A 26579-nucleotide genomic window follows, 5' to 3' on the forward strand; every position below is an offset into this window, starting at 1 on the left:
GTTAAATAAGTTGGAGAGAGGAGTGAATATTGAAAGTTTGGGAATATTAATTTCCTTTTTCTTTCTCTAGCTTTAAACATAAAATTTTTTGACATGGTACACTCAAGCTATTTATTCACTTATTTTTGTACAAACCATATTTATGAAATCGAACGATCTTCGTAACCTAGGTGAAGGATGATGAGTAGACAAAGGAGGACATACCCATACAACGTTGAGCTTAATGTCGAAGGGTGATTTCATTTATTAACCTAATTAATCCTGTATTTTACTTCGTTCCTTGTTGATTGGGCTTTACCATTCGAATCGTACATTTGGGCTAGTTTGGCCCGTTAAAGAAAACCCTTTCTTCTCGGATCCACGCTTTAATTTTCTTTTTTCTCTTTTAGCACATCGAGAAGACTAGTTTATTTAATAAAAAGATAATTACGATTTTGATATGGTACAGTCAAGCTATTTATTTTATTGTGATTAGCAAAAGAATTCGTATTTATGGTCTTCTTGATATATACTGAACTAGTTAATACTTTGACAAACCATTGTCTTCCAAGTTAACAAGGCACTCGAATGTTTTACGTGGGTGGAGAAAAGAAGTGAAGAAATTGAGGGTAGGCTTGTGGAACCCATCGAGTCCTAAACTTTTAATCAATCGAGTCTTGAATATCGAGAAAAGCACTTCTTTTTTTGAAAAGAAAGATACCATTCATATATCGTAATAATACTCAAGAGCTACATAAAAAGTCATTTAAGCCAAGCCAATCCCAAATAGCAAATCATAATTTGTAACTAAAAACACATTCTCATTCCTCAAAAATAGATCCGATATAGTAAACAATCGACGGCCGATCACCAGATTCGGTGATAAGCACACATCGACATCTCCCAATCCATTGCAATGGCTTGCGATGCGCATTTAGATTGAACGTCCTCATCACCATTGCCATCCAAAGACACCAACACCACAATGTTAAAATAACACAAATCAAATACTTGTAAGAAGCTCTCATATCTATATTTAGATCTAGTTCGAGAGGGTAAAACCCCCAAAACTTGACTTCAATCTAAATCAGGAAAGGAGAGCAGCTTAATCTCGAAGAGGTTGTGGAGCTGCAATCCAAGGTTGTGGAGCTGCAATCCAAAATTTTGCAATTGCTCCGACCAAGTCCCAGTCCTTTTCAAAGAGCGCAACTAAGGCTTTTTGATGAACGGTACTTAAAAATTGCATACATGGCACTCTGAGATCATCCATACTGTAACCTTAAATTCCACTTCCCAGTATAAATTTGATTACATTTTTTATCAAAAAGTCTATGACTACATCATGCTTTTAGGTAAAGGTTTAGAACTTGATTAAACCACTTGAAATATTTAGGGCTCAACCGCATTCTGTACATAAAGTTTAGGACTCATGGCACAATCTTTTTCCATTATTGTAAAAAATGTGCAATATAAGTGGTGTATTTCGGGATTAGTGTTTCGAGATTTTTTTTCTCTCTCTAATTTCCATCATATTCTGAGTTCGACCAATAAATTTATGCTCCTCATCTTTCCCTTGCACAGGCCAGTGGCTAAACTATGACTAAACCAAGGATGCATTTTAAACTAACTCGAAGAAACAAGCTCTAAAAATTGCCGTGAGTTGCTAAGGTCTTCAAGACAGAATCGACCCATCACACCTTCTAACTCGACACCATTCTCTTCCTACCGTGTTCAGTTGATATTCCTAAGTCAAGTTCAAAATCCACCGCTATTCCAACTGAATTTTCTCGATTCAGCAGTTTTAGAATCGTTGAATTCTTGAAGTACATGAAAGTGCGTATGGAAAATCGCAGTAGCGCTTCTCGTGATTGACCGGTAACATCACGTCCTACAAAAATATAGCACATATCCAAAATTAGTGTGTATAAGTACACACATGAAACGAAAGAGAAAAAAGAAGTCTTGAGCACAATAAATTGGGCACCGCGTCATTTGTGTTTAAATTTTTCTAATACTACCATTTACAATACAATGCTGCGCGAAATTTTGTGGCCTACCATTTGCAACAGAAATTTGCAATTATTAAACGAAATGCACGTTTAGTACCCAAATTCAAATCCCACTCGTCGCTGATGCCGATGTATCACTTGATGTGGCGTTAGAAATGATACTACTTTGATTATAATGATAGAAGATTTATTTATTTTTTTATCAAATTGAAAGTTGCAATGTAAATGCCCAATGTTGCTGAAGTGTTTGGTTATTTACCTGAATCAATAACTAAATATACGGTCCAACGTGAGAATGAGTCGTGACCCACGAGTTCCTGTCGCTTGGAACTTTGATTGATGCAGATGGACGTGATGTCCTCTCTTGCTCGTCAGTCAAACCGTTGAGGTCGATGGTTTTAGAAATTTCCAATTGGTCAACACCGTCTAAAGTATCCAGTCACTATACTAATTTTCTTGGTCAATGCCACCTCAAATATTTGCTAACATCGTATACTTATCATGCTAAATTTGATTAATCGATTGATTACCTCAGGATTTAGAAAATGACGCATTCTAAACATGAGAAGATTACTGTGGGAATAGAAATCCGACGGCTTGTCAAGTCAAATTTCGCTCTGACTAGTCGGTGGTCGATCGAATCTTTTCTTTATGTTATAAATTTGTGCAAAGTATGTCAGACGTATTGAAATTGTGGAAAGAGGCGATTGGTGTGTACAGGCCAAACACAGATTCGTGGAAAGTCAAACAATCATTCTATTGGACCGTCGAGGTGAACGTCACTCTAATTTCCCCACATTTTCCGAGCAACGCGGGGAAAAATCACTGGTCAGACTCACTTTTGATATATGTCACGACAAGGAAATAAAATTAGCTTTTTCGTCAAATATATTATGTTTTGTGCAAAACTAGGAGCGGGAATTTAAAATTTCGGCCATGTTCAGTGATCGATAATAATTTCCCGCCTCGCTTTTTAACATGGTATTGTAAATCAATAATATTTTCAAATGGATGGTTGCAAACAAAATGATAGTAACCTCATTATTTGTCAATTCATATCGTCGACACCTTTTGTAATTATAAAATTTATTCTAACACCCTTATGTATTAATTCGATAACATATATGAATATCACCGTGACCAAATAGCTTATAACTTATAAGCCCCAATGGATGGGTATATGCATGGCGCCAAGTTAATTTATCATTACATATTTCAAATACCAAGTTAGTAAAAAATTTCAAAAGCAAAACAGAGGATTTAGGGGAAAATCAATAATGGCTACCCAATTGTCTTCCATCTTCCATCTCATTTTCAAATGGATGGCTACAAACAAAATGATAGTGACCTCATCGTTAGTCAATTTATACAGTCGTCACCTCCTGAAACGATAAAATTTATCTTAACACCCTTATGTTTTTTTTTTTTTTTTTGGTGAACCCTTATATATTTTTTCGATAATATATATGAATGTTCACCGTGACCAAGTAGCTTATAAGCCCCAACGCATGGGTATTGACGTGGTGCCGCATTAATTTATCATCGTATATTTCAAACACCGAGCTAGTAAAACATTTATAAAACAAAACGGAGGAATTAGGGAAAAGAAAAAAAGAAAGCGATAATGGGTTGATGCTGAAATTCGACAATTTATCATCCTCTGGCCAAGGGTTTTTTTTTTTTTTTATCTCTCTCTCTCCTTGGAAATATCTATTGTAAGTTCGTTTTTATTTTATTTTTTTGGGTCAAATTTGCTAGATAGGGTTAATGCTGCGCCGCATCAATACCACATGGTGGCGAGGCTAGGTCGTGTTGCCAGCCGCAACAGCCCCTGCTTCTTCTTTTTTCCTACAATTATTCAAGGATTAATAATTATTTTCCTAAATCATGTATTTCTTACCAACTATAGTACACAACAACATGGAGTGATTATTGCGGTTTGTGCATCTAGAAGCCGTAAAGATAGAACCAAGGAATCTTTGATTGTCTATAGACATTGGTGGAGACTGGCGTCCCCAACTCACTGAGAAGAAATCGAATACAGAACAAGATCTTCAAGCAATCAATGAAAATACCTCGACTTCCGTTATATTTCTTCTTCAGAACTTCGAGTTCTTCTTTACACAATCTTTCATCAACTCCAAAATACGAGAACGAAGAAAAAGGCTTCGATGAAGAATTGAGAGAGCTCAAAGAACTCGGAACTAACAATGAATTCAACCTACTCTCTCTCGTTCTCTATTTTCCTTTTATACTAACTCACTAGCTCAACTGTTTTCTGTTATCAAATTGTTACAACAGAAGATAAGCAAGACACGTGTATTTCTTCACCTGTAGCTTCTTTCGATTCACTTGACCTGCTTCGTGATTCGGTTTTAATCTCATGGATCACCAGCTCCTGTTGCCACGGATTGCCGGCTCATGGATCAACTCCTGTTGTCACGGATCGCCAGCTCATTAACTCTATTGGATCGCCAACTCACGACTTTCCTCTGTTTCAGCTTCCTCTGTTTCGCCTTGCTTCTTCAGTTTGGCTTTTCTACCGATGCTGACTTCTATGCACTTCGATCTTGCAAAACTTGTTTAATTCTTCTAACATTCCCCTCAAATTGGGAATGGAGAGTGCACAAATTCCCAATTTGTTTCGCATATAAGAATGTGCTCTGGGTCAATGGTTTGGTAAAGATATCTCTAATTGATAAGAACTGGAATGTAGCTAACATGCAATGAACTCCGAGGAAACTTTTTCCCGAACGAAGTGGAAATCTATTTCAATATGTTTGGTTCGAGCGTGTAAGATAGGATTTAGAGTAAGAGATATTGCAGACTTATTGTCACAAAGACAAATGAATAGGAGGCTTAAGAAAGCAGCCTATATCACGTAATACAAAACCGACCCAAGTAAGATCGGCAAAGTGGCTGAAGCAAGAGCACGGTATTCAGCTTCGTAGATGATCTGCTCCACGAGGTTGTTTCTTGGCTGCCCAGATATAAGATTGGATCCAATATATATACGTAACCCAAGGTAGTTGATCTTCGGTTTCGAGGCAACCAGCCCAATCTGAATCAGAGTACCCATACAGATGCATTGTACTGTGAGAGTGAAGAAATAAGCCAAGCTTTATAGTACCTTTTATATACCGTAAGACTCTTTTCAATTTATTGAAGTCAGCAATTGTAGGTTGCTGCATTCGTTGGCAGTATGTTTGTGGCATAAGCAATGTCTGGTCTAGTTAAGGTGAGATATTGCAAACCTCCAACTAGACTTCGTACTCGTAGGATTATGGAAAGGTAGAGAATCATTGATTAAAATGGGTGGTTTTAGTGAAAGAGGTGTTGAAAACGGTTTGGAGTGTAGCATATGAGCTCGAGTGAGAAGATCTAGAGCATATTTGGTTTGGCAAAGGAATAGATAATCTGAGTTTCGTGTAGCTTCTATACCAAGAAAATAGTGAAGAGAACCTAGATCCTTCATATGAAAATGAGTATTCAAGAAGTAATAAGACTCGAAATCATGTGAGGTGAGCTTCCAAAGTGAGAATAATATCATCTACATACAAAGTAATAGGAGAATAGTGGCTGTATCGGTATGCGGGATGAATAGAGAAGGATCGGTAGAGCTACGAAAAAACCATATTCAAGCGAAAGGCTGCTGAACCTATCAAACCAGCTCGAGGAGCTTGTCGAAGTCCATAAAGAGATCTTCGAAGAAGACAAACATGATGAGGCTTTTGTGAATCTTTAAATCTGGAGGTTGCTCCATGAACACTGTTTCACTTAAGTGTCCATGTAAGAAAGCATTTTTGACATCTAATTGATGGATGTTCCATTGTTTCATCATAGCTACCGATAGGATTATTCGAATTGTTGCCCTGTTTTACTACGGATCAAGGTTTCGTGAAATCAAGACCTTCTTCTTGATGAAAGCCTTTGGCAACCAGCCTAGCTTTGAGTCTATCCAAGCTTCCATCGGGTGCAAGTTTTGTCTTGAACACCCATTTGCACCCGATTACATTCATGTGATTAATGCGAGAACTAATTCCTGTGTCCGATTCGATGTAAGGCATCCATTTCTTCTAGCATAGCTTGGTACCAGCCTTGGTCTCTAAAGCAGACTTTATTGATTTTGGTTCAACAGAATCTTATACTCAACCAGACAAGCATATTTAGGATTTGCTTTAATAATTCCAGATCGTAGTCTAGTTTGCATAGGATGTGTTGAAGATGTACCTTGTATATTTCCAGTGTCTATACTGATTTGAGATTGTCCTGTGATATCAGTTGATGTTGAAACAGGTTCTCGATTTGTAGATATTTGTTCCTCTAAGGGTGGAGGCAACTGCTGTGATTCAATATTACTGGAGATATTATTAACAGTACTCTGTATCTCAGGATCAAGTGACATTTGTATGTGGAATCGACCTTCAGAACTACTTGAAGTGAGCTCACCATTCTGTATTTCTGGAGCTACTTGGTTAAGTCTGGTATGCTGTAAATATACCTTTGATAGATTGTCTTGTGATTGAGGCTTCTTAGTAGAGTTGGAACTAGAAGGTAGGACTCCTTTTATCCACTGTCTGTATAGATCAGATCCCTTCTGATATTCAGTACTAAGTGTATGAATAAAGGGAAAGACATTTTCATCAAAAATTACATGTCTGCGATGTAGATTCTTCCATTTGTAGGTAAGAGACATCTATATCCTTTGTGCTTCTCACTATAGCCAAGAAAGATACACGTGAGAGATCTTGGATCAAATTTATGCTTTGTATAGTGCCTGAGGCATGGATAACAAGCTGATCCAAAAACACGAAGATAATAGTAATCTGGTGTCTTATTGTAGAGCTGGTAATGAGGTGAATGCATATGTAGTTTTGCTGTGGGAAGAAGATTGATAACATAAACTGCTGTTTTGAATGCATCGACCCAATATTTCAGTGGTACTTTAGCATGATACATCATTGCTAATCCTAATTCGACCACATGTCTATGTTTTCTTTCTGAGACACCATTTTGCTCTGGCGTGTGAGGACAGGAGATGAATTGCTGAATTCCACACTTCTGTAGATGAAGTTGGAGTTTATCACTAGTGAACTCACCACCTCCATCACTCTGGAAGATTTTTATCTTGTGACTAAGCTGATTTTCTACAAGTCTTTGAAACATAACGAATATCTCATATACTTCGATTTCCTCATAGGATATATCCAAATTTATCGAGAAAAATCATCCACAAAAATGACATAGTAGGAGAATTTCTGAACAGATTGAATTGGTGAAGGTCCCCATACATCACAATGTATTCTTTCTAATGGAACTTTAGAAATATGGTCTGAGGAATGAAACGATAAAGCTGAACTTTTAGCAATTTGACAACCGCCACATATATTCGACTTTTGGAACTAAGCCGAATGAGATTTTGTTTCTGCAAGAATCTTCATTGTTTTAAGATTGGTGTGAGCAAGCCTTTGATGCCGGATATCTTCTCGCTACTTCCTGTTGAGTTTGTATGAAGAAAGCTTCGAGCTTTAGGTTTCACCTGGTAAAGTCCCTTGACTTTCCTTCCTAGCTTCACTGTTGTATGATTGTGATTGTCCTTTAGATATACCCCATGTTTGTCAAAAATAAAAGAACAAGGATAGTCATCTGTCAGTTTCGATACAGATAGAAGATTCTTGGTGATTGCAGGGACTATCAATACATCATTTAGAGGTAATTTGCTATTTCCTGTATTTAGTATTCCATTACCAATGCATGAGATTGATAAGTGAGATCCATCTCCTATCATGACAAAGGTCATTACCACTATATGTATTGAAGTTTTGAATCATACCAGGTTCTGAGATAATGTGTGCCGTAGCCCCTGTATCCGGATACCATTCTGAGCCATAGGGTTCTTCAATGTGAACTGCCGCTAATGCAGGTTGGTATTTCATCCACCGGTATGAATTGTCGAATCTATACCAACATCCGAGTGCCGTGTGACCTGATTTCTTACGATCCGGCATTGCGAGGGCCATTATTGGTAGGCTTTGTATTCTGTGTTTGTCTATCACCATTTGAGCTTTGTGGTGGGTACGACCTAACACTTTGATACCTTTGTGTAGGATTTGAATAGGGTCGAAATCCTTGACCATAGCCGGACCAATTATCCTTATTAACCCGACCTTGCCGAGTTGAATACAGGTTATTCATTCTATGTTGTTGATTTCTTCCAGCTTCGCAGAATTATTTCCATATTCCCTTCTAATAAAAGGCTGACCTCTTCCATAGCTCACTTCTCCTCGAAAATTTTCTTTTGATTTCTCGGGATTGATTCTTTGACTTGTTCCAGCTTTTCTTTGCCCATAATAGGCCAAGTTAGAATTATACTCATTCATAGAGTATGTTTGTAATCGGGTTTCAAACCTTTCAAGTTGGGAGATAACCTCATCATACTGGCCGAGGCTTAAGACAATACATGGTTGTTCTGAAAGTTTCATATTCGGACCTAGCCCTTCCAAAGATTCCAAACATTCTTGTAATATCATCAATGTTTTTCCAATTGCATTCAATTGGTCACAAATGTTTTTGAACTCTCGAAGATATTCGCTTAGTGATCTGTTTCTTTTCTTGCGACTTGAAGTTTTCCCTTAACTCAAACTCCTTTGCAATAGATTTCGTGTAAATCTATTTATGAGAGCCTGCCAAACTTCAAGTGAGGTATCTAAGCCAATTATTAGACTTAGAATATTTTCTCGATACCGCACCGCTTATCCGTGATGATATAAGCTGATCGGTTTTTATCCAATCCAGATGATCGATTCATTATCTCTCCCGCCTCGCCTTGTATCATTCGACTTGGAGGTAATGTTTCACCATTAATAAAGCCAATTAGATCTTGGCTTTTCAGAAATCTATTAAACCGAGCTTGCCACAACAGAAAGTTTTCTTCATTCAACTTGATAGTAACGAAGTTACCTATATTCACATGAACAGAAAAGTATACTTCGCACTCTAGTGGCCATTCTTCTATGTTTCAAAGACTTTGAAGATTTGAAGATAATCCAAGAACTTTGAAGGTAAGCTATCTAAGAACTACTAAGATCTTTATCAAATCATGCAAGAAGAACTCATCGTAACTATCATACCCGGTGATGGGCTCGATACCATGAGAAGAAATCGAATACGTAACAAGATCTTCAAGCAATCAATGAAAATACCTCGACTTCGTTATATTTCTTCTTCAGAACTTCGAGTTCTTCTTTACACAATCTTTCATCAACTCCAAAATACGAGAACGAAGAAAAAGGCTTCGATGAAGAATTGAGAGAGCTCAAAGAACTCGTAACTAACAATGAATTCAACCTACTCTCTCTCGTTCTCTATTTTCCTTTATACTAACTCACTAGCTCAACTGCTTTCGTTATCAAATTGTTACAACAGAAGATAAGCAAGACACGTGTATTTCTTCTCCGACTGTAGCTTCTTTCCGATTCACTTGACCTCGCTTCGTGATTCGCCTTAATCTCATGGATCACCAGCTCCTGTTGCCACGGATTGCCAGCTCATGGATCAACTCCCGTTGTCACGGATCGCCAGCTCATTAACTCTATTGGATCGCCAACTCACGACTTTCCTCTCGTTTCAGCTTCCTCTGTTTCGCTTGCTTCTTCAGTTTGGCTTTTCTACCGATGCCGACTTCTATGCACTTCTGATCTTGCAAAACTTGTTTAATTCTTCTAACACTCACGCGATGTGAGATGGGAAAACGCGGAACGAGCATTATTGAAAAAGTTTTAACGGGAAAAGAACGCTCGCCACTAGAAAATTAATTTCCATTCGTGTTATATTGATGCTTTTCTTTGACGCGGTGTTGTTTAGACCAAGAAAATTAACTGATCAATTTTTAAATCTATTACACAAATATCAATCCAATCATAAATTTTTAAAATTTTAACGATATAGTCCTAGACCTTCGTGAGAAATGTCAATGTAATCATTCCGGCTAATTTTATTAGGCAATCGTCGATGTACTAGTAGAGTCATCATTGGCCATCCTACGCGATATGCTACCACGTCAGCGATTGTGGGCATAAGTTGGCCGGGAAAACTATATTGGAACTTCGCACGAATGTTTAGCACTAAATTTGGAAAACTGAAAAAAAATATATATATATATAACTGAATTGACATCCATATAATAGGTTCAAAACTATACTTGATAATTTTGCTAGTTATTTTCACCATACAAACACGGATACTAAATATATGACATGAAAGTTCAAGATAAAAGGTGTAGCAGCAAACGCACAGAATACAATGAGTGAGATAAAATACATTGTTTCGCAATTCGTTTCATCGTTAAAATAAGGTGATTTGCCCTAGACGGAAGATGGGTAGAGCTAAAAGATAAGAAAGTACGATAAGATACATGGTTTCGTGACTCAATTCCTCGTCGGACCGAGGCGAATCACTCCAGATTTGGAGAAGTGTAAAAGCTAGAAACGATTGTGTCTTACTAAGCAAGTAAAGAATAACTTACGGGGACATGTCTAGTAGGGCCTTGCGTGTTTGGCATGTGAACATGAGATGCCTAACAAGTCCAAATAAAGTTCAGTTGAGTCGCAAAAACAATCCGTCCACCTTTGTAGAATTCTCCCACGAACTTCAAAAAGCAAGAGGGCCCCCCCACCCCGCCTACAAAGTTTTGCCCGTATTCTGTCCGTTTGAATCCCAGAAATTACCGAGGAGAATCGCGGGCTCGAGAGTTTTTGTCAAGAAGCGCGACCTTTACGACCAATAATGTCGCTCGCCCTGCGGCGGCGGGCCCCGCGGAGGAGCCACTCAGTGGCCGCCGCGTGGCGAAGGGAAAGTCTTCGCGGAGGTGGATGTTCGTACATTGCGTCTCGTGCGTTTGACCGCTGAACCGCCGACTGGTAAAAGGAGGAGGAAGGAAGAAGAAGGAGACGACGGAAGAATTTGTGGCACATTTGAACCGTGCGGGAGCTCTCTTACCACCATATAATCAACTCCATCTTTAGGAAATATTGTATTGTCCTCTCTCTCTCTCTCTCTCTTTCTCTCTCTCTCTCTCTTCGATCTGAGAGTTGACGTTGCGTCGATCCATGGAAGGCCGTGACGTCGAGATCCCTCAGTACTTCCTCTGTCCAATATCCCTGCAGCTCATGAGGGATCCCGTGACGACCGTGACGGGCATCACCTACGAGCGCGAGAGCATTGAGAAGTGGCTGTCCAAGTCCTCCAGCAGCGGCCTGGCCACGTGCCCCGTCACCAACCAGCCGCTGCCGAGGGATTCCGGCCTCACCCCGAACCACACGCTCCTCCGGCTCATCCAGGCGTGGTGCGTCGGCAACGCAAAGAATGGGGTCGACCAGATCCCGACCCCAAAGTCGCCCCTCGACAGGGGTCGCGTCCGGAAGCTTGTGAAGGAGCTCGCGGCCGAGCACTCGATCGTCGAGGTGATGAAGGAATTGAAAGGACTGGTGGAGGAGAGCGAGCGGAACCGGGCGTGCATGGTCGAGGCTGGGGTGGCTAATGCGATGGTAGAAGCCATAATAAAGTGCTTCAGGCAAAGCGACACAACGTGCCTCGGCGAGGCTTTGAGGATCCTCCATTCGATATGGAGCCCCACGGCAGAACTCAAGGATCTTGTCAAGGAAAATTGCTACTTCGTCGATTCGTTGGCATGGGCGCTGCATTTCCGAACAGGCTATAACGGCGTTGAATCGAAGACTCACGCGTTGGCTATAATGAAAAACGTGATGGAGATCGCGAATGTTAGCTTAAAAGAGAGATTGAAGCTCGACCTCTTCAAGAGTTTAGTGAAGATATTGAGAGACACGAGGATGTCTCAACAAGGTATCAAATCAGCGCTGCTAGTCCTCATCGAAGCATGCCCTTTGGGGCGGAACCGGCATAAGATGATCGAGGCCGGGGTGATCTTTGAGCTTGTGGAGCTCGAGCTTGGGAAGCCTGAGAAGCGGGTCAGCGAGCTGGCCTTCAACCTCTTAGCCCAGCTATGCTCCTGCGCCGACGGGAGGGCACAGCTCCTGAGGCACGCAGGAGGGATCGCGATGATCACCAAGCGGACGCTCCGAGTCTCACCGGCCGTGGACGACAAGGCGTTGCAGGTCCTTGCGCTCGTGTCCAAGTTCTCGCCGACAGGCGAGGTCGTGATGGAGATGCTCAGGGTCGGCGCGGTGTCGAAGCTGTGCATGGTGCTGCAAGCGGACTGCCCGGCGTACCTGAAGAGCAAAGCGAGGGCGGTCCTCAGGATGCACTCCAACGTGTGGAACAATTCACCTTGTATTCAAGTGTATCTATTAACAAGGTATCCTAGGTAGGCACTAATTAGGGATGCATATATGGTTTTTTCTTTCTTTCTTTTTGGCAGTTTATGTCTGGTCTTATCATAATCTGTTTGAATTTCAATGGAAGGACTATATATAACAAAAGACAAATCTCTTCTGACTTGGAATGAGTTCTATATGTAGGAATAGTCACAATTGTTGACTTGTCATCATAAGCTGTATATAGAATTAGGATTCACGTGCGATCATGGATTTGTACTTTTCTATATTTTTATAGGAAATATAAAAAACGGAAAAATTAAAAACAGTCATAAATTTATTGCAGCTTTTCAATTCAATCCTAAATGTTTATTTTTTGTATCAATTTAGTCAATTCAGTCAATTTTGGTCAATTGGTACTGACCTTAGCCACTATTAATGTGAACAATCTTTTAAACTCTCTCTCTCTCTCTCTCTCGCGCGCGCTAGAAACGACGAGGCCGCCCTTGCCATGATTGAGCAACGCCAGTACCTACCCATGGCCGACGAGGCTCACTCAAGATAGAGGCCACAAGGTTGAGCATCGGCCATGGCCGATGAGGCTCGATCCTCACCCAGCTAGTCACTAGCAACCCTCACTAGAGGCTGCACAAGGTCATGGCCTTCAACGTCACGACCTCTAGTGAGGTCAAGTTTCACCAGCCCAACTGAGGGGGGGGCTTAGGCGAGGTCTCCCAACCACAACTAGGCTTGCATGGCCTTGTTGGCCATGCATCTGGCCAATTAGAGGTAGTGACTAGCTTGAGGAAGAAGAAGGAAGTGAAGAAAAAAAGAAATAGAAAGATAAAAGAAAAAATTCAAAAAAATAAAATATTATATAAATATTGTCTATGCTAGCATCGGCCAGACAACTAACACCGATTAGTGTCTATGTCATTGCTGATCGGCCAAAATTACACAGATAGATTGAATTGCTTGAATTGAAAAAAATTACAATAAATTTAGAATTTTTTGGTAATTTTTCCTTTAAAAATGTGTGACGGTGTTTGCTTAGGACTTGATAATAAGCTCTGACCGGAAACCAAGTTGGTCAACCACGGCAACGAAGCTTTAGCCCTTCAAAAGGTTAAAGAAAAAGAGAGAGAAGAAGCAAAAGCAACAGATAATCGATAATGAAAACGACAGCAAAAATGCAGAGCAGGGATTCCTCGTGCGCTCTGCTTCCTTGCTTGCTTGAGAAGGGAAGGGAACCAATGTACGGTAAATTCAGTAGGTAAGAAAGATTCCTATGCTCAAAAGTGCAACTGTTAATTCTAATTAAGAGACTGTTTGACGAGTTTACAATTTATGGAATTCGATTTAAGAGTCTATTTGTTTGAAGAAAAACTATTTTCAAGAAAATTGTATTTCTACTTTTAGGCGATTAGATGACGGAGAACTAATCGATATGGAAAACATTTTTTATTAAATGAAAAGAACAGTTTCAAATCGGGGGAAAATGATTTCTCCATCTCACAAGAAGAAAATCTCTTTTCCTAAACCGTCAAACAAATAAAAGCTAACTATTTTCCATGAAAATGATGTTTATGAAAAATAGTTTCCTTTATTATGAAGTTTCTAAAGAAATAAATGCACCTTAAAGAAAAGTGGGTGAATTGAAACTTTGCATATCACCCTTCAGAGATAAGGTTGAAGAAATGTATTGAAGAAAACATCGTCCAACTAGAGATTAAAAAAACCATTGGTTTTTTTCCTACCCGGTGATGGTTCCTCCGTCATTTCTTTTTCATAATCAAACAAGAATTATTAGCGGGAGAGAATTCATGTTGTTGATTATTTTTTTAAACTTCGAGAGCATAAAACTTCAATGGGTTCATTCTCTATTTAAGTTAAAAGCAAAATGGTGATAATTTTTGCCAAAGGGAAAATGATACAAATGGTCTAAATTTTGACATATTGTGTATTGTTGTCCCTAAACTTTTAATATGTTCAATACTATTCCTAAACTCTTGGTAAATATTTGATGTAACTCTTCTATTTGCTCAAACGATAAATTAGACATGATTTGATAACGTGGACTATTATATGCTAAGTTGGATTTGTAAAATAATGAGTCCACATGTTCACCTTTTTATTTATCTACTTTAGGAAAAGAAAATAAAAATTAGGGCATTAACATGTCCATTATTATTTGATGACGTGGATTATTAGAATATCTTATTTGGATAATCCACGTAGAACTTTTCTTTGTCATTTGGTGTTCAAACTTAATGGATCAAAAGTCATATTAGCAAATTCTATTAACTTGAATTGAAGATATTAAATATTTTCATACAGTTTAATGAATGATATGAACATGTACTAATAATTTAATGACTATATTGAACAAATTAAAAATTCAATGACAATATTGTTTGTTTAACTAAAGTTCGTAAACCATTTATGTCATTTGTCCTAAAGCAAAAGAATGAACTGTGAAAGGAATTCCTATATGACAAACTAAGAATATGTGCACAGAAATTGTGAAGGCCAAATAAGATGTATGTTTTTCTTATAGAATAATGACATATGTATCAAACAAATACCTTGAGATTCCTCATGCTTCGATTTATATCGGTTTGCATAAAGGGTCAAATAACATAGGACATTGTGATATCTAGCTCTCAAGCACAAGCCTATACATACAAAAAGAAATCATGTAGATTTTTTATTTGACATAGGCTCTTTGGTACACAATCGAACAAAATTTGCACTCTAACATGATGCTGTTTAGATCGTTTGATTCGCTCAAGAAATTGATCTTTTGAATAAACGGTCCCTTCTTGGGATTGAATTTGGGCTAGAAAATGCTGAGCACGAGCCCAACTCGTAAGCCCAAAAAGGCCAATAGGAACAATAATTAGACATGAAAAGGTAAGTAACGTCTCATCTAAATTCCAGACTGAGCCAGTGTCTTATATCTTGTTAGAATGAAGATCATATACACATTAAGAATGACCAGGTGGAAATTGACAACGCAAAATCAACTAGGCAGAATCTAGCTTTGATACCCTGTTCAAATGACCAATCCAAAATTTTAAGCCTATAGGTAAAAGAGATCATGTGCACATAAAACGATGTGAAATACTTTAACATGTTTATATTATAAATTTACAATCGATTGAGTTCACTAATATTGATTGGCGAGTGTGAGACAACACCTGACCACATTGTCTTCGTGCTTGACTACTCGGTAATATTATGTCATGGTTATTTTCTTCATAAGTCTTTTCTAATAAATTAATGAGAATTAATCCTAAAATTTAAGAGAATTCGCTAACCAGACAACATGGCCGACAAAATTAATTTTACTGAAGTAATTAGATAGACAGATTTAGTTAGCTTAGCATGAAGCGAATTTGAAAAATTGATTAACATCCTCATCAAGCTCTTTATTTATCTTAATTATACGAATAAAGTATTTTTATATAGGAATTAACTGACTCCCTTGTACTCGAACTTTCTCAATTATCAAATGAAGTCTAGGTATTATGTACGTTATCCCTCGTATGTGCGACGCTTACGTATCTACACCGTTGGCGCTGAATCCTATCTCACTGGAAGAGTCCCATATACTGGTGAGGTGGTTGCCTTAAGTGCACCCACAGTCAAAACAACTTCACCACGCTTGACACGCGGGCGGCGAGGGAGGTGAGCTCATCTGACTGTTCCATCCAATTAGAGATTAAGGGAAGAGACAGCCAACACGACTTCGTCGGTCGGTCAGCCGGAGGAGGGGCAGTGGTGGACCGAGGTTGGAGGGGGTAGGGAGGCAAATAAAGAGGGGGAGTCGGGTGGTGGTTGGCAGGAGGAGAGGGATGGGGGGACCAAGGGAAGAGATAAGGCCCAAGAGGATCGAGACAAGACAAGGGGGGAGTTGGTGTAATGTCATATTTGAAGTTGAAATAAGCTCATGGTCTTTTAATAATATGAGTGTGTTCATATACATACATACACATGAGTAGCACGTTTGTTTGTTGTATGAGAATTGCATGTCAATGCAAGAAATAAAAGATATCACGCCTACGTCAAGACGGATCAATGTGTTTAGAGTTTGATCAATTTGACCCTCACAGCTGAAATTTTCCATAAAGTCCACAACCTTTGAACATCTCACAAGATATCTCACTCTAGAATGACACATTACTAATCGCTGCATAGCCAAGAAAATTGGGCTAAAACTTGATTTTCAAAACAATGTCAAGAAACCTAACCAATCCATATTTGACTGTCTTTGGCATAATACTAGGGGCCAAAGATCTAGTAGGGGACCAGGTGTGGACGATCGATCGGGTTTGCAATCTTCCTATGACCAATCTAGTTCACAGTCATTATTGGCACTTATGCTGATCGTTGCTCCACCTCTTCTAGTCAGCCCCATGGTGGTTTGAGACCCGATGTTCCCTTATTCACCTAGAAAGATATTCTCGAACCTAGGTCTCATCTTTTTTGTCAAATATGTGATGGGGCTAAGCACACTGCTCCATAATGTCAATTCAACCACACTGTCACCACCAATGATCTCTCATACTCCTTCTCAACTCTCTCAGTTGTGCTGACACTTCTAATCCAATGTGATATCTTGATAGCGGAGTATTGATACACATGACTAGTGACATCGATAAAATCCTAAATCTTAAATCCTTTTACGATTTGACAAAAGTTTTGGTTGGTAATGGTCATTTATTGACCATACTTGTTCTCAATCTTTATTATTATCTCTTGTCTATCATGTTTTATTCTTGCTCACGATCTCCTCTCAATCACTCAACTTTGCTATAATATCCGATTTATTCAAAGACCGTAAAATATTATGCTCAAAAGTGAAAATATTTGGTTTGATTAGAAGACCGATTGATGTGTAGTTATCACTTGCATGTAAACTCAATTGAAATTAAAAGTGGGTAAGTTCAACATTTGTATCCCACCAATCAAAAGGATAATCAAAGGAACGGAGGGAAAAGAATATGAACAATTCGGAAACTTCGGTTTCTTTCTTCCTAGTGATAGTTGCGGCCGTCATCTCTTTTTCACAACCTAACAAGAACTTTTGATGTGAGATAACTTCTGTTGTTTTTTCAAACTTCGAGAGCATAAACTTCAATGGGGCTCATTCTTCATTTAAGTTAAAAGTGAAATAGTGATAATTTTGGCAAAAGCAAAACAATGTACTGTAGGAAGAACTCGTATATGGCAAGTTAAGAATACGTGAACGAAAATTTGTGAAGACCAAATAAGACGTATGTTTTTCTTTTATTTTGATGATATGTATATCAAACGACTACCTTGAAATTAGATATGCTTCGAATTATATGGGTTTGCAAAAACGGTCAACTAAGACGGGATATTGCAACAACTAGCTCTCAAGCACGAGCCGATATATATGAAAAGGAATGATGTTATTTCAATTGCTCGGCGTTTGCTGTTTTGTACACTATTCAACAAAACATTTACTCCAACATCATGTTATTTAGATCCTTCAATTCCCTCCAGATATTAATCTTTGAATAAAGGGACCCTTCTTGGGATTGAATTTGGGTTAGAAAGTGCAGAGCACGAGCCCAACTCGTAGCCCAAAAAGGCCAATAGGAAGAATATTAAAACATGAAAAGCAAGTGAAGCCTCATCTTATCGAAGCCTCATCTTATTTCCGGACTCGTCGGTACCATGTATCATGTCAGAATAATCAACCCCAAAGTTCAAACAATAAATTGAGGAATATAGCATACATATAAAGAGAATATACATATGAAGAAATGACACATGTAAATAGATGAACAGGGAGTCGCAAATGCAAAATTAACCAGGCAAAACGTGACTCTAATTCCGTGTTCAAATGACCAATCTAAAAGTTTAAACCAATCATTGGAAGGAGATCAAGTGTCCATAAAAAACACACAAACCTCATAGATAAGCAATGCTTGATACTTCGACATATCTGTATTATAATCGATTGGCTCACTTATATTGATTGGTAGGGCAAGACGATACCCGACCACATCATTTTCGCATTACTTGACTGCTCAATAATATTATGTCATGATTATTTTCTTCATAAGCTTTTTCTGATAAACTAATGAGAATCAACTCAAAAAAGTTTAAGAGGATTCTCTATGCATTTTTATTTATTTATTAGCGGGCGTTGTAATATAATAATTAATTCCAAAGTGTCCTGTAACTCTGTATCTGCAAGTAAATCATGGATAAAGTTCAATGTATGATTAGCTGCCTTTTCGCAATTCCTTTTTCTTTTGGTCAGAACCTTTCTAATGCTTTAGCCCATGACAGATATTAAGGGCCACTTGGGTCAAAGCTCCCGTGCAACATGAAAAGTTTCTAGTCCCGGCAATACATCTATGCAAAATCTTCGATTCCTCACCTTTTTAGGTTGGCTTAGGTCGAAACTACTAAGCATAGCCAAGGCTGCTTTTGGATTTATTTTATCGCTTTTCTTAAAGTCACCTAGATTGTATCACCCAAAAGAAAAAAAAAAAGTTTCACCTATCAATTCTGGTTGGAGGGCTGTTTGACTACCCTATACATAAAATTCTATATTAAAAATACAGGGCATGTTCAACCGTTCGAATCAATCGAATCCCTAAACAAATGCACCCGATACGTCACTTGTAACGTGCATATAATAAAAATACAGGGCATGTTCAACCATTCGAATCAACCGAATCCCTGACCAAATGCACCCGATACGTCACTTGTATCGTACGTGCATATAATAAAATTTACTTGAGTGGAAGATGTTGCCACATAAATGAAGAATCTCTCGTGAGTAAATTTGTTGTGCGCATTATTAAAATAACAAATAAATAAATGATGACTTTCATATGACAGATTAAAATTTAAGAACAGTTAATAATCATCCCATAAAATCTCACATGATATCCGAACTAATGTTATTACTTTCGCATATGTGCATCCACCTCCAATAGTTAGAGTTCACATGTCGTGGCCAAATTTCAGATGCCTGCTCCTAATCCACCTTATACATGAAACAAATGTTGAAATATCAAAATACTCTTTTGAGACTAAACACATTGCTGGAAAAAAGAATGAGCTTGCTGATTTCTTGTCAAGACCAAAAGTACCAGCGGAAATCAACATGTATATCATGAGGCATGATTTTCACGATAACGGGATCATGCATACTCTTTATATTCACGCGATCTTCCTTCATTTAATATCTTATGTTTTTGGATTGAATTTCTTAATATAGAAGAATCATGTGGTAAATCATGTTTTCATCTATTAAACAGTGAAATGACGAACTAATTCTCATGCCATCGATAACAAACAATCTCGAATCATGGCAATCTAGTCATGTTTCTTTATAAGGAAGGGAAAAAAACATCAGTCGAATTTCAAAAATTGACAAATAAATACTTCTTCTTCTTTTGTGTGTGGAGAAATAGGAGCATGCACGACTTTAGATGGGAGGATGCTAGGCTGGCCAGCAATAGCGAAGGTGATGGCTGAGCAGAGAGCCACCGCCAACGGATGAGTCTCGCCATCCTGGACGAGAAATTTCAATTTTTGACGGGTCGATTTCTAGATGGACCACGACAAACGAGGCCCCTACCTCAAGCCAACTTCTCCCTCCTCGTTTTATTCCTCCACGTGGCCCACTTGCCATCCTTCCCCAGCATGGCCATCTTCCACCGTCGGTCTATATACTCAGCCAGCACCCCCACGCCAAAAAAGAAAAAAGAAAAAAGAAAGGAGGACGAGGAATTAGAAAGAATTTCCAACATATTCTCGCCAACATTTCACCCCCTTTATTTCATTCTTTTTCTATGTTGAGGAAAAACCCACCTTAAGTAGGAAAATCTCAATTCGCGAATGACATATTCCGATACTCGCATGGATTGTAAGAGATATAAGCTAAAATATAAATGAGTGGTTCAAACAAGGAACCATTTCATTTTGTTTTGGTTGTATAGTATGCACATGTGCTTGTTATCTTTTGTAGCTTGTTATCTTTTGTAGCTATCACATTCAATCTATTGGATCCATATCCGTTGAGCCCGGAAAGAGCACTTTTGAAATCACGAAAATAGGATTACAAATGGTGTAAGAAATTTATGCAATTTTTCAAGTGTGCATCGTCTAATAGACATGATTTTAGGGCTCAAGCCGGTTTCTCCTTTCCAGGAACGTTATGAAGGAAAGTGAGGCGGCGAAGATATTGCCGAGAGCAGGAATTTCATATCGAGATCGATTGCAATGCTTTTGCAACTTACACCTCTCATTCTAGACCTTATCTTTTGGATCAGACGTGACAAAAGAAAAACTAACCACCAAACTTGATAATCACGCACATTTCGAGTAGATTCTATCAATGGTCATGCAATTTCAACTCTGGTTCATTATCTCCCAACAATAGGAAACGCCCGATTGGGACACCGTCAATCTCTATCGACAAAGGCAATTCTCTTTAAAAGATCAGGCTTTTGTCAAAGTAGCATCCTTTAAGGTGCGGAATTATTGTTCTTAGTTCGTTCTTGATTTAGCCAGCAACAACAACACCCAAACGAACGCACATCGCTATCTTCCTTACGCACCTTTGTTTTCCGGGCCACGAGATCCGCCAATCCCCAAGGAGAACAGATAGCGAGAGATCTTTCGCTGTGATGGAGGGGCGGGGGAATATGAGCAAAAGGTGGGGCGTCATTGCATCACCAATTCACCATTAAATAAAGCACGGCTCGCCGAGGGGGCCGGCCCGAATCTATCTCCCTCCCTCTTCCTCTTTCTCCTTCTCGCTTTTTCCTCCCACCGTCTCTTTCCCTGGATTTCCCCCTTTGCCCCCTCCCTCCACACGACAGAGAAAAAGGAGGAGGAGAAAAATCCCTTTTTTTTCTTCTTCTTGAGAAAGTTCTGTTGACGTTCGCTTGATAGAATGGCGATCCAGGAGAGAGACAAATTTGGGTTGGGGAGGGAGGGAGGGGAAGGGAGTGTCCTTAAAGTACGTACGTGGGCAGACATGCATACATGGGTTGGTTAGGTCATGTCCTGTGGCTAGAGCTTAGTTGTCCAATTCCCTTTTGCCCTTTCTCTCTTATTGTGCATGTCGTCTCATTTCCACTATACTCCAATTTTGAGGTATTTCTTTATTTTTTGGAATTGCCTCTTCTTTTTTATAGAATTATAGGGATAAATCATCGATGCCCCTCATATTAAATCTTGAGAGGCCTTATGTTTTGTATATCTACGGCCATGTATATATATAATGTCTCAATGTTTCATTTATTGTCCGTCTCATTTTTTTTTATGAATTAATATCACGAAAAACTCCGAGCAATACATTCGTAACAAAATTATCATAGCCCATTTTTTTAACCACAAAAAACCCTAGATTAGTACATCTACAATAAAGTTACTCCAAACTAATCTTTTTTACAATTAAAAACTTCAAACTCATATATTTGTAACAAATTTGCTCTCAATTAATTTTTGTTAAATTGAATTAATACAATAGAAAACCCTAAATTGGTCAATTGTTACATGTCATCAAATTTAACGATTTAACAATACAATTTAATATAAACTAATGATAAATTTGTTGTTTGGGGTTTTAGTGATATCAACCTTTTTTTTATAGACATGATGTAACTTGAGTCGAACTCTCTACTTCCAATTGTCCCTTTCACATGCGACATGTACAAAGACCACAAAAAGTTTGATTGAGTTGATGAAACATGTGAAATTTCATATCCACGACAGATGTGATCATCGTTTTTTAAAGATACGACGCGAAGAAGTGATTCATATTCATCACGTCACGTAACTTCAAAACACGAATAATTTTCTTTTGAGCTGATTGTACAGATAAATGAAAATTTAGCGTTTAAGAATCAAACATCAAATGATATATTAACCATAAATAAATAAATAAATTTAGTAAAAAAAAAAAAAACTGATGAAAGGGAATCGTATGCTGTCATTTCGCACAAAATGCTTGGTCTCCATTTCAAGGACAATTTGTTCATTGGGAAACATTTCAAGGAATTTCCCTCGTCTCGTGAAGTTCCTTGGCCCCCACCCACTACGTGGCAAGTTCCCATTGCACGTCCTTTCCTCTCACTTGTCCAATGACCGCGCGCCACCTGTGTGATCCAATCTAAATCGGTCTAATCACGGCAAATTCCCTTTGATTTTCTCTTTTTCCTTTAATGTTTTTCCTTTCAGTGAACGTTGATGCCAAATTCCATTTCCGCTTTTGTCGTAGCTTTTTCCCCGTCCTTACACGCGTGCTCTGGCACAAAACGATTCGTCTACTTTCGTTATAATTCGAATATGTCGATTTTTACGCGATGTATATGGTCCTCAAGCATTCCGAGGGTACAAAAAGAATTCTCGCATGAAAATAGAAGTTTTTATCTTCTTAAGCACTCAGGTTTTAGTTCATCATAAACACATTTTTCACATAAATAAATATAAAATGAAAATTCTCGTCTGTTAAGGGAATGAATACAATTATCAAGACTAAAAATCCTGTTCGTGTTGATGTCTAAACCGGTTTGTACAGCAATTTTTTTATGCCATGTCGACATACCATATAAAAGTCCATAAAAAAAATTATAAGCAACACAAAAGTTATGAAGATCTTGCGAGTTTAAGCTTGAGAAAAATTGAATTCGAGTCTAAGAATGAGCTTTCGATCCTGTGATCTTGATTTGAATGGTGACCCACATTCGCTGAACTCAGTAATTACGATTAGGCATGACTATTCTGTAATTAACTTGGTCGCTTATTAATTTTTTTAAGTACGACCTTGTTAAGGTGGTAATGTCCACGAACCTTTAAATATCCGATCTCAGGAACTGTACAATTGTGCATCCTATACCTTCTGCGCACATGCGCCAGCTATTTAAACATGGATTTCGTTAATGGGTATCTCTCGATACCTATTAAGCAATCAAAGAATTTTTTTTTTTTTTCAGATGTGCTGTTTTTCTCTTCTTATTTATTATTAATGTTTCAGAAAAATCAAAATATTCCTCGCTAAGTGTACCTAACAAATGGCCAAGAGACACCCATCAATGAGACCATTTGAATATTAGCAGATACCTAAACTCAAGATGAAGTTTGTGGACATATACTTTTTGGATAATTGCAGTAAGAGTCCCAAAACTTATCCAGATGATGCGCTCAAGTCCCAAAACTTTCATATCGAGTATTTAAATTCTAAAAGCTGACGACTCCGATGCATTGACATCCTTCTGTGAACTTTGTCCTTTAAATTGCTAAGCAAGTGCGAGTTGAGTAGAGAATGACTCATGCTCGGTTTATGTGCAAGGCAAATTAACAACTAAAATTACGCATATTAGTGGACTATTTATTAGTCTTTAGAATTTATAATAGGGCACCGACCGTTGACGATGAAAAATACAAAAGGGCTTTCCAAGGCACTTCGGATTCTATGAAATATCAAAATCCAAACATTGGTATAAGTCAACTCCGTATCGATTCATCCGGCTAGAATTATACCTATAAAATCCTTTAATATTAAATTATCCACTTTAGGATTTGGTGCTGCATTAAGGGGATTTTCATATTGATTACCTCCAGAATAGGATGGATTAGTTTTATTTAAATCACTAATTAATTAACGAGAAGGGATTGACTCGGGTTACGATAATAATTTCACATGAGAGAAAAGCAGAATGTGGGCGGCGACATGGGTATGAGAGGCCACCATGGCTCCTGTAAGTATCTATTTATTAATGTTTATTTTATTAAATGTTCAGAAATTCTTCAAAATGAGAAAAGGGAGAGAGAGAGAGAGAGAGAGAGGGAGAAGAAAAGGAGTTCTGTGCTAGGGAAAGTAGTAAAATGAAAGTAAAAAGTTCTTTTGAGTGGTTGTCATGGATCGTAAGCGATCTTTATGGGCGCGTGGCCCCAATTCATTGACTTCGCTTTTTGATGATCCCGATCTCACTGGATGACGAAAAGGATTGAAAAAAAAAAGGAATTTAAAATGGCAATTCCAAGAATATATATATATATAGTTAGTTTTCAGCGGTGTACTATGTGCTTGTTTCTAAATAATAAGGGTGTCCAAAACATATAAATATACATGGTCAAGAATTACTATTAGATATAGAGGAATTTGAGTGAACAAAGATTACGCCGGTCATTTTATATGAACTCTTGATCCTTTTTTTTACTATTGTTTTGTATTAGAAAATTCAACTTGATAACTTAATAAATGAAAAGCAGCAAATATGAAATAATAGTGGAGAAAGACTATATATATAATTTATATAAATTCATAGAAAATCAATATTAGATGCTTTAAAATTTTGAATTGAATTATGGCATTGTACAACTCCATGAGGATCAAAACCAAAAACTAAGAAAGGAGGAGAAGAAAAAGGAGCATCAGCACAATGAAATAAAATTCAAATTAATTAGCCCCGTTAACTTGAGGGTCAAAGCCTACAAATACCTAGAAAAAATCATGGTAGCTAGATCCAAATTAAATATTTGGATTTTTTGCCTTTGGAACTTCCTTTCCGACATTCCATGATTGAGCAGAAATTCCTTCACCAACTGTCATTTTAAATTGTATTTTTTCTTTTCTCTCTGGATGAATAATTTTTATTGTTTAATTAATGCCGTCGGTCCATTTTATCTCGACTTTTGAATTCCATCGGAAGTGGAACCTTTGTCATATTGTCACCCTCCAAGCCACTCATTTTGGTTTGGTCCTCTGTTCCACCCATCATTATCAAATTGATTAATTCTCTTTTTTTTTTCTTTATCATATTCCTTGTCGGGCAAGCACACAGAATACAAATGGATAATGGATATTCTTATTTTCCTTGTTATGAATAATTTTAATTGCTGGATACCCAATATATCCTGATTAAGTAGTATGCTTTTTAATTTGGTCATTAATGATAAATTAAAAGCGTATGTATATGCAGTTCTCTGTTTTTTTAAACATAGAAAGCCGATGCTACAACACTTCTCTAAGCTTGATATTTTCTAATACATGTAACCAAGGAAAAAGATACTTCTGTACAATAGAAAAAGATATCGTTTAGACTTTTTATTGATCAAATATTCATTAATTTTGGAATATTTCAAATTCACGGTGAATGATTTAATCTTCAAAATAATAGCATTACAGGTAACATTATCACCCTCGATTCCATCTGTAAATATTCTAATTAAATATTGTGAACATCGAATGATCTGAAAGGGATTGAAAGAAGACGGATCCAACATCAATGATTACATAGAAAAAAATTGAAAATTGAATGATGAAAAAGGTGGATCTAACAACAATGATTCCATGGAAAGTTCGCATTTTTCCCCTTTGTGTAAAATTAAAGAGCAATTTTGACATTATGATATGGTAATTTGCCATTTCGCAACATTTGAATGGAAGTGATTTGTTTTCATAGATGAAAATAGAGGGGAGGGGCAACTTGAAGAAACCATCATTGGATTTTACCCAAAATAAAACCTGTTGTAAAACCTCTGGATTGATTTGAGTCATAGCTATTGCTCATGGTATTTCAATCCTAAAGGGATCTCTTGAATCCAAATCTCACGAACAACAAGTTGTCACCATATACTTATAAGTTCAAAGCCTGAGCAATTACCTCTAGCAGTTAAGTTATATATAATCTCTACTATTTATACTTTTGAGGACTTTTAACTTAAAAAATTTTCATCCAAAGTCTTCATGGGATACCCATTTCTTCTTTTTTTGAGATGTATTATGGTGAAGAATTTTAAATGGTTGAAATAATTTTCAAATAATCCCATTAATACATTTTTTTTCTTTCTTTTTTTTTGTCTAATCCTTTCTCATCTTATATTTATTTTACAAGTCACTAGGTGTACTATGTTCTATATGCAAGTTGTGAAATCCGGTTCGCTTGTTCAGGCGTCCCCATCCCAAGTTTTCTTCTTCTTCCACTTTATTTTTTTGGGTGTTTCCCTTGTGGTTCGCTTATATACGTAGGCCAACAACAAAAACCAAAGTAGATAAGATCGTGGGGGATTGAGTGGTATTGCTTTATAGGCAGAGACGAGACCCGTCACACAAAAAACTTTGTGTAGTCTCGGACACACTTTCCTCAGTTTGAGGCGAAACCATGGAAAAAACACGTCTTTTGATTTCTTCTTTCCCTTTTTTGGCTCTCTCTCGAAGTGCACCACATCACCACCTTTTTTTAGGGTATTATTGCAATAATTTGAGTGAGTGGTGGGTTTATTTTGGCACTTTACT

General features: G+C 37.8%; 1 protein-coding gene and 1 long non-coding RNA gene across 2 annotated transcripts; both read left to right on the plus strand.

Moving 5' to 3' along the window:
• The first annotated feature begins 7483 nt into the window (after positions 1–7483).
• LOC120288890 lies at positions 7484–7896 on the plus strand. The gene is made up of 3 exons (XR_005546799.1): positions 7484–7530; positions 7653–7700; positions 7825–7896. It is a non-coding gene; the product is annotated as an uncharacterized LOC120288890 (long non-coding RNA).
• Positions 7897–11095: 3199 nt separating this feature from the next.
• Positions 11096–12334, plus strand: LOC104421355 (E3 ubiquitin-protein ligase PUB24-like). The gene has a single exon (XM_018863525.2). The coding sequence runs from the start codon at positions 11096–11098 to the stop codon at positions 12332–12334; it is 1239 nt and encodes a 412-aa protein (XP_018719070.2).
• Positions 12335–26579: the final 14245 nt, after the last annotated feature.

This window comes from Eucalyptus grandis, chromosome 10, assembly GCF_016545825.1.
Source record: "Eucalyptus grandis isolate ANBG69807.140 chromosome 10, ASM1654582v1, whole genome shotgun sequence".
Classification (NCBI taxonomy): Eukaryota; Viridiplantae; Streptophyta; class Magnoliopsida; order Myrtales; family Myrtaceae; genus Eucalyptus; species Eucalyptus grandis.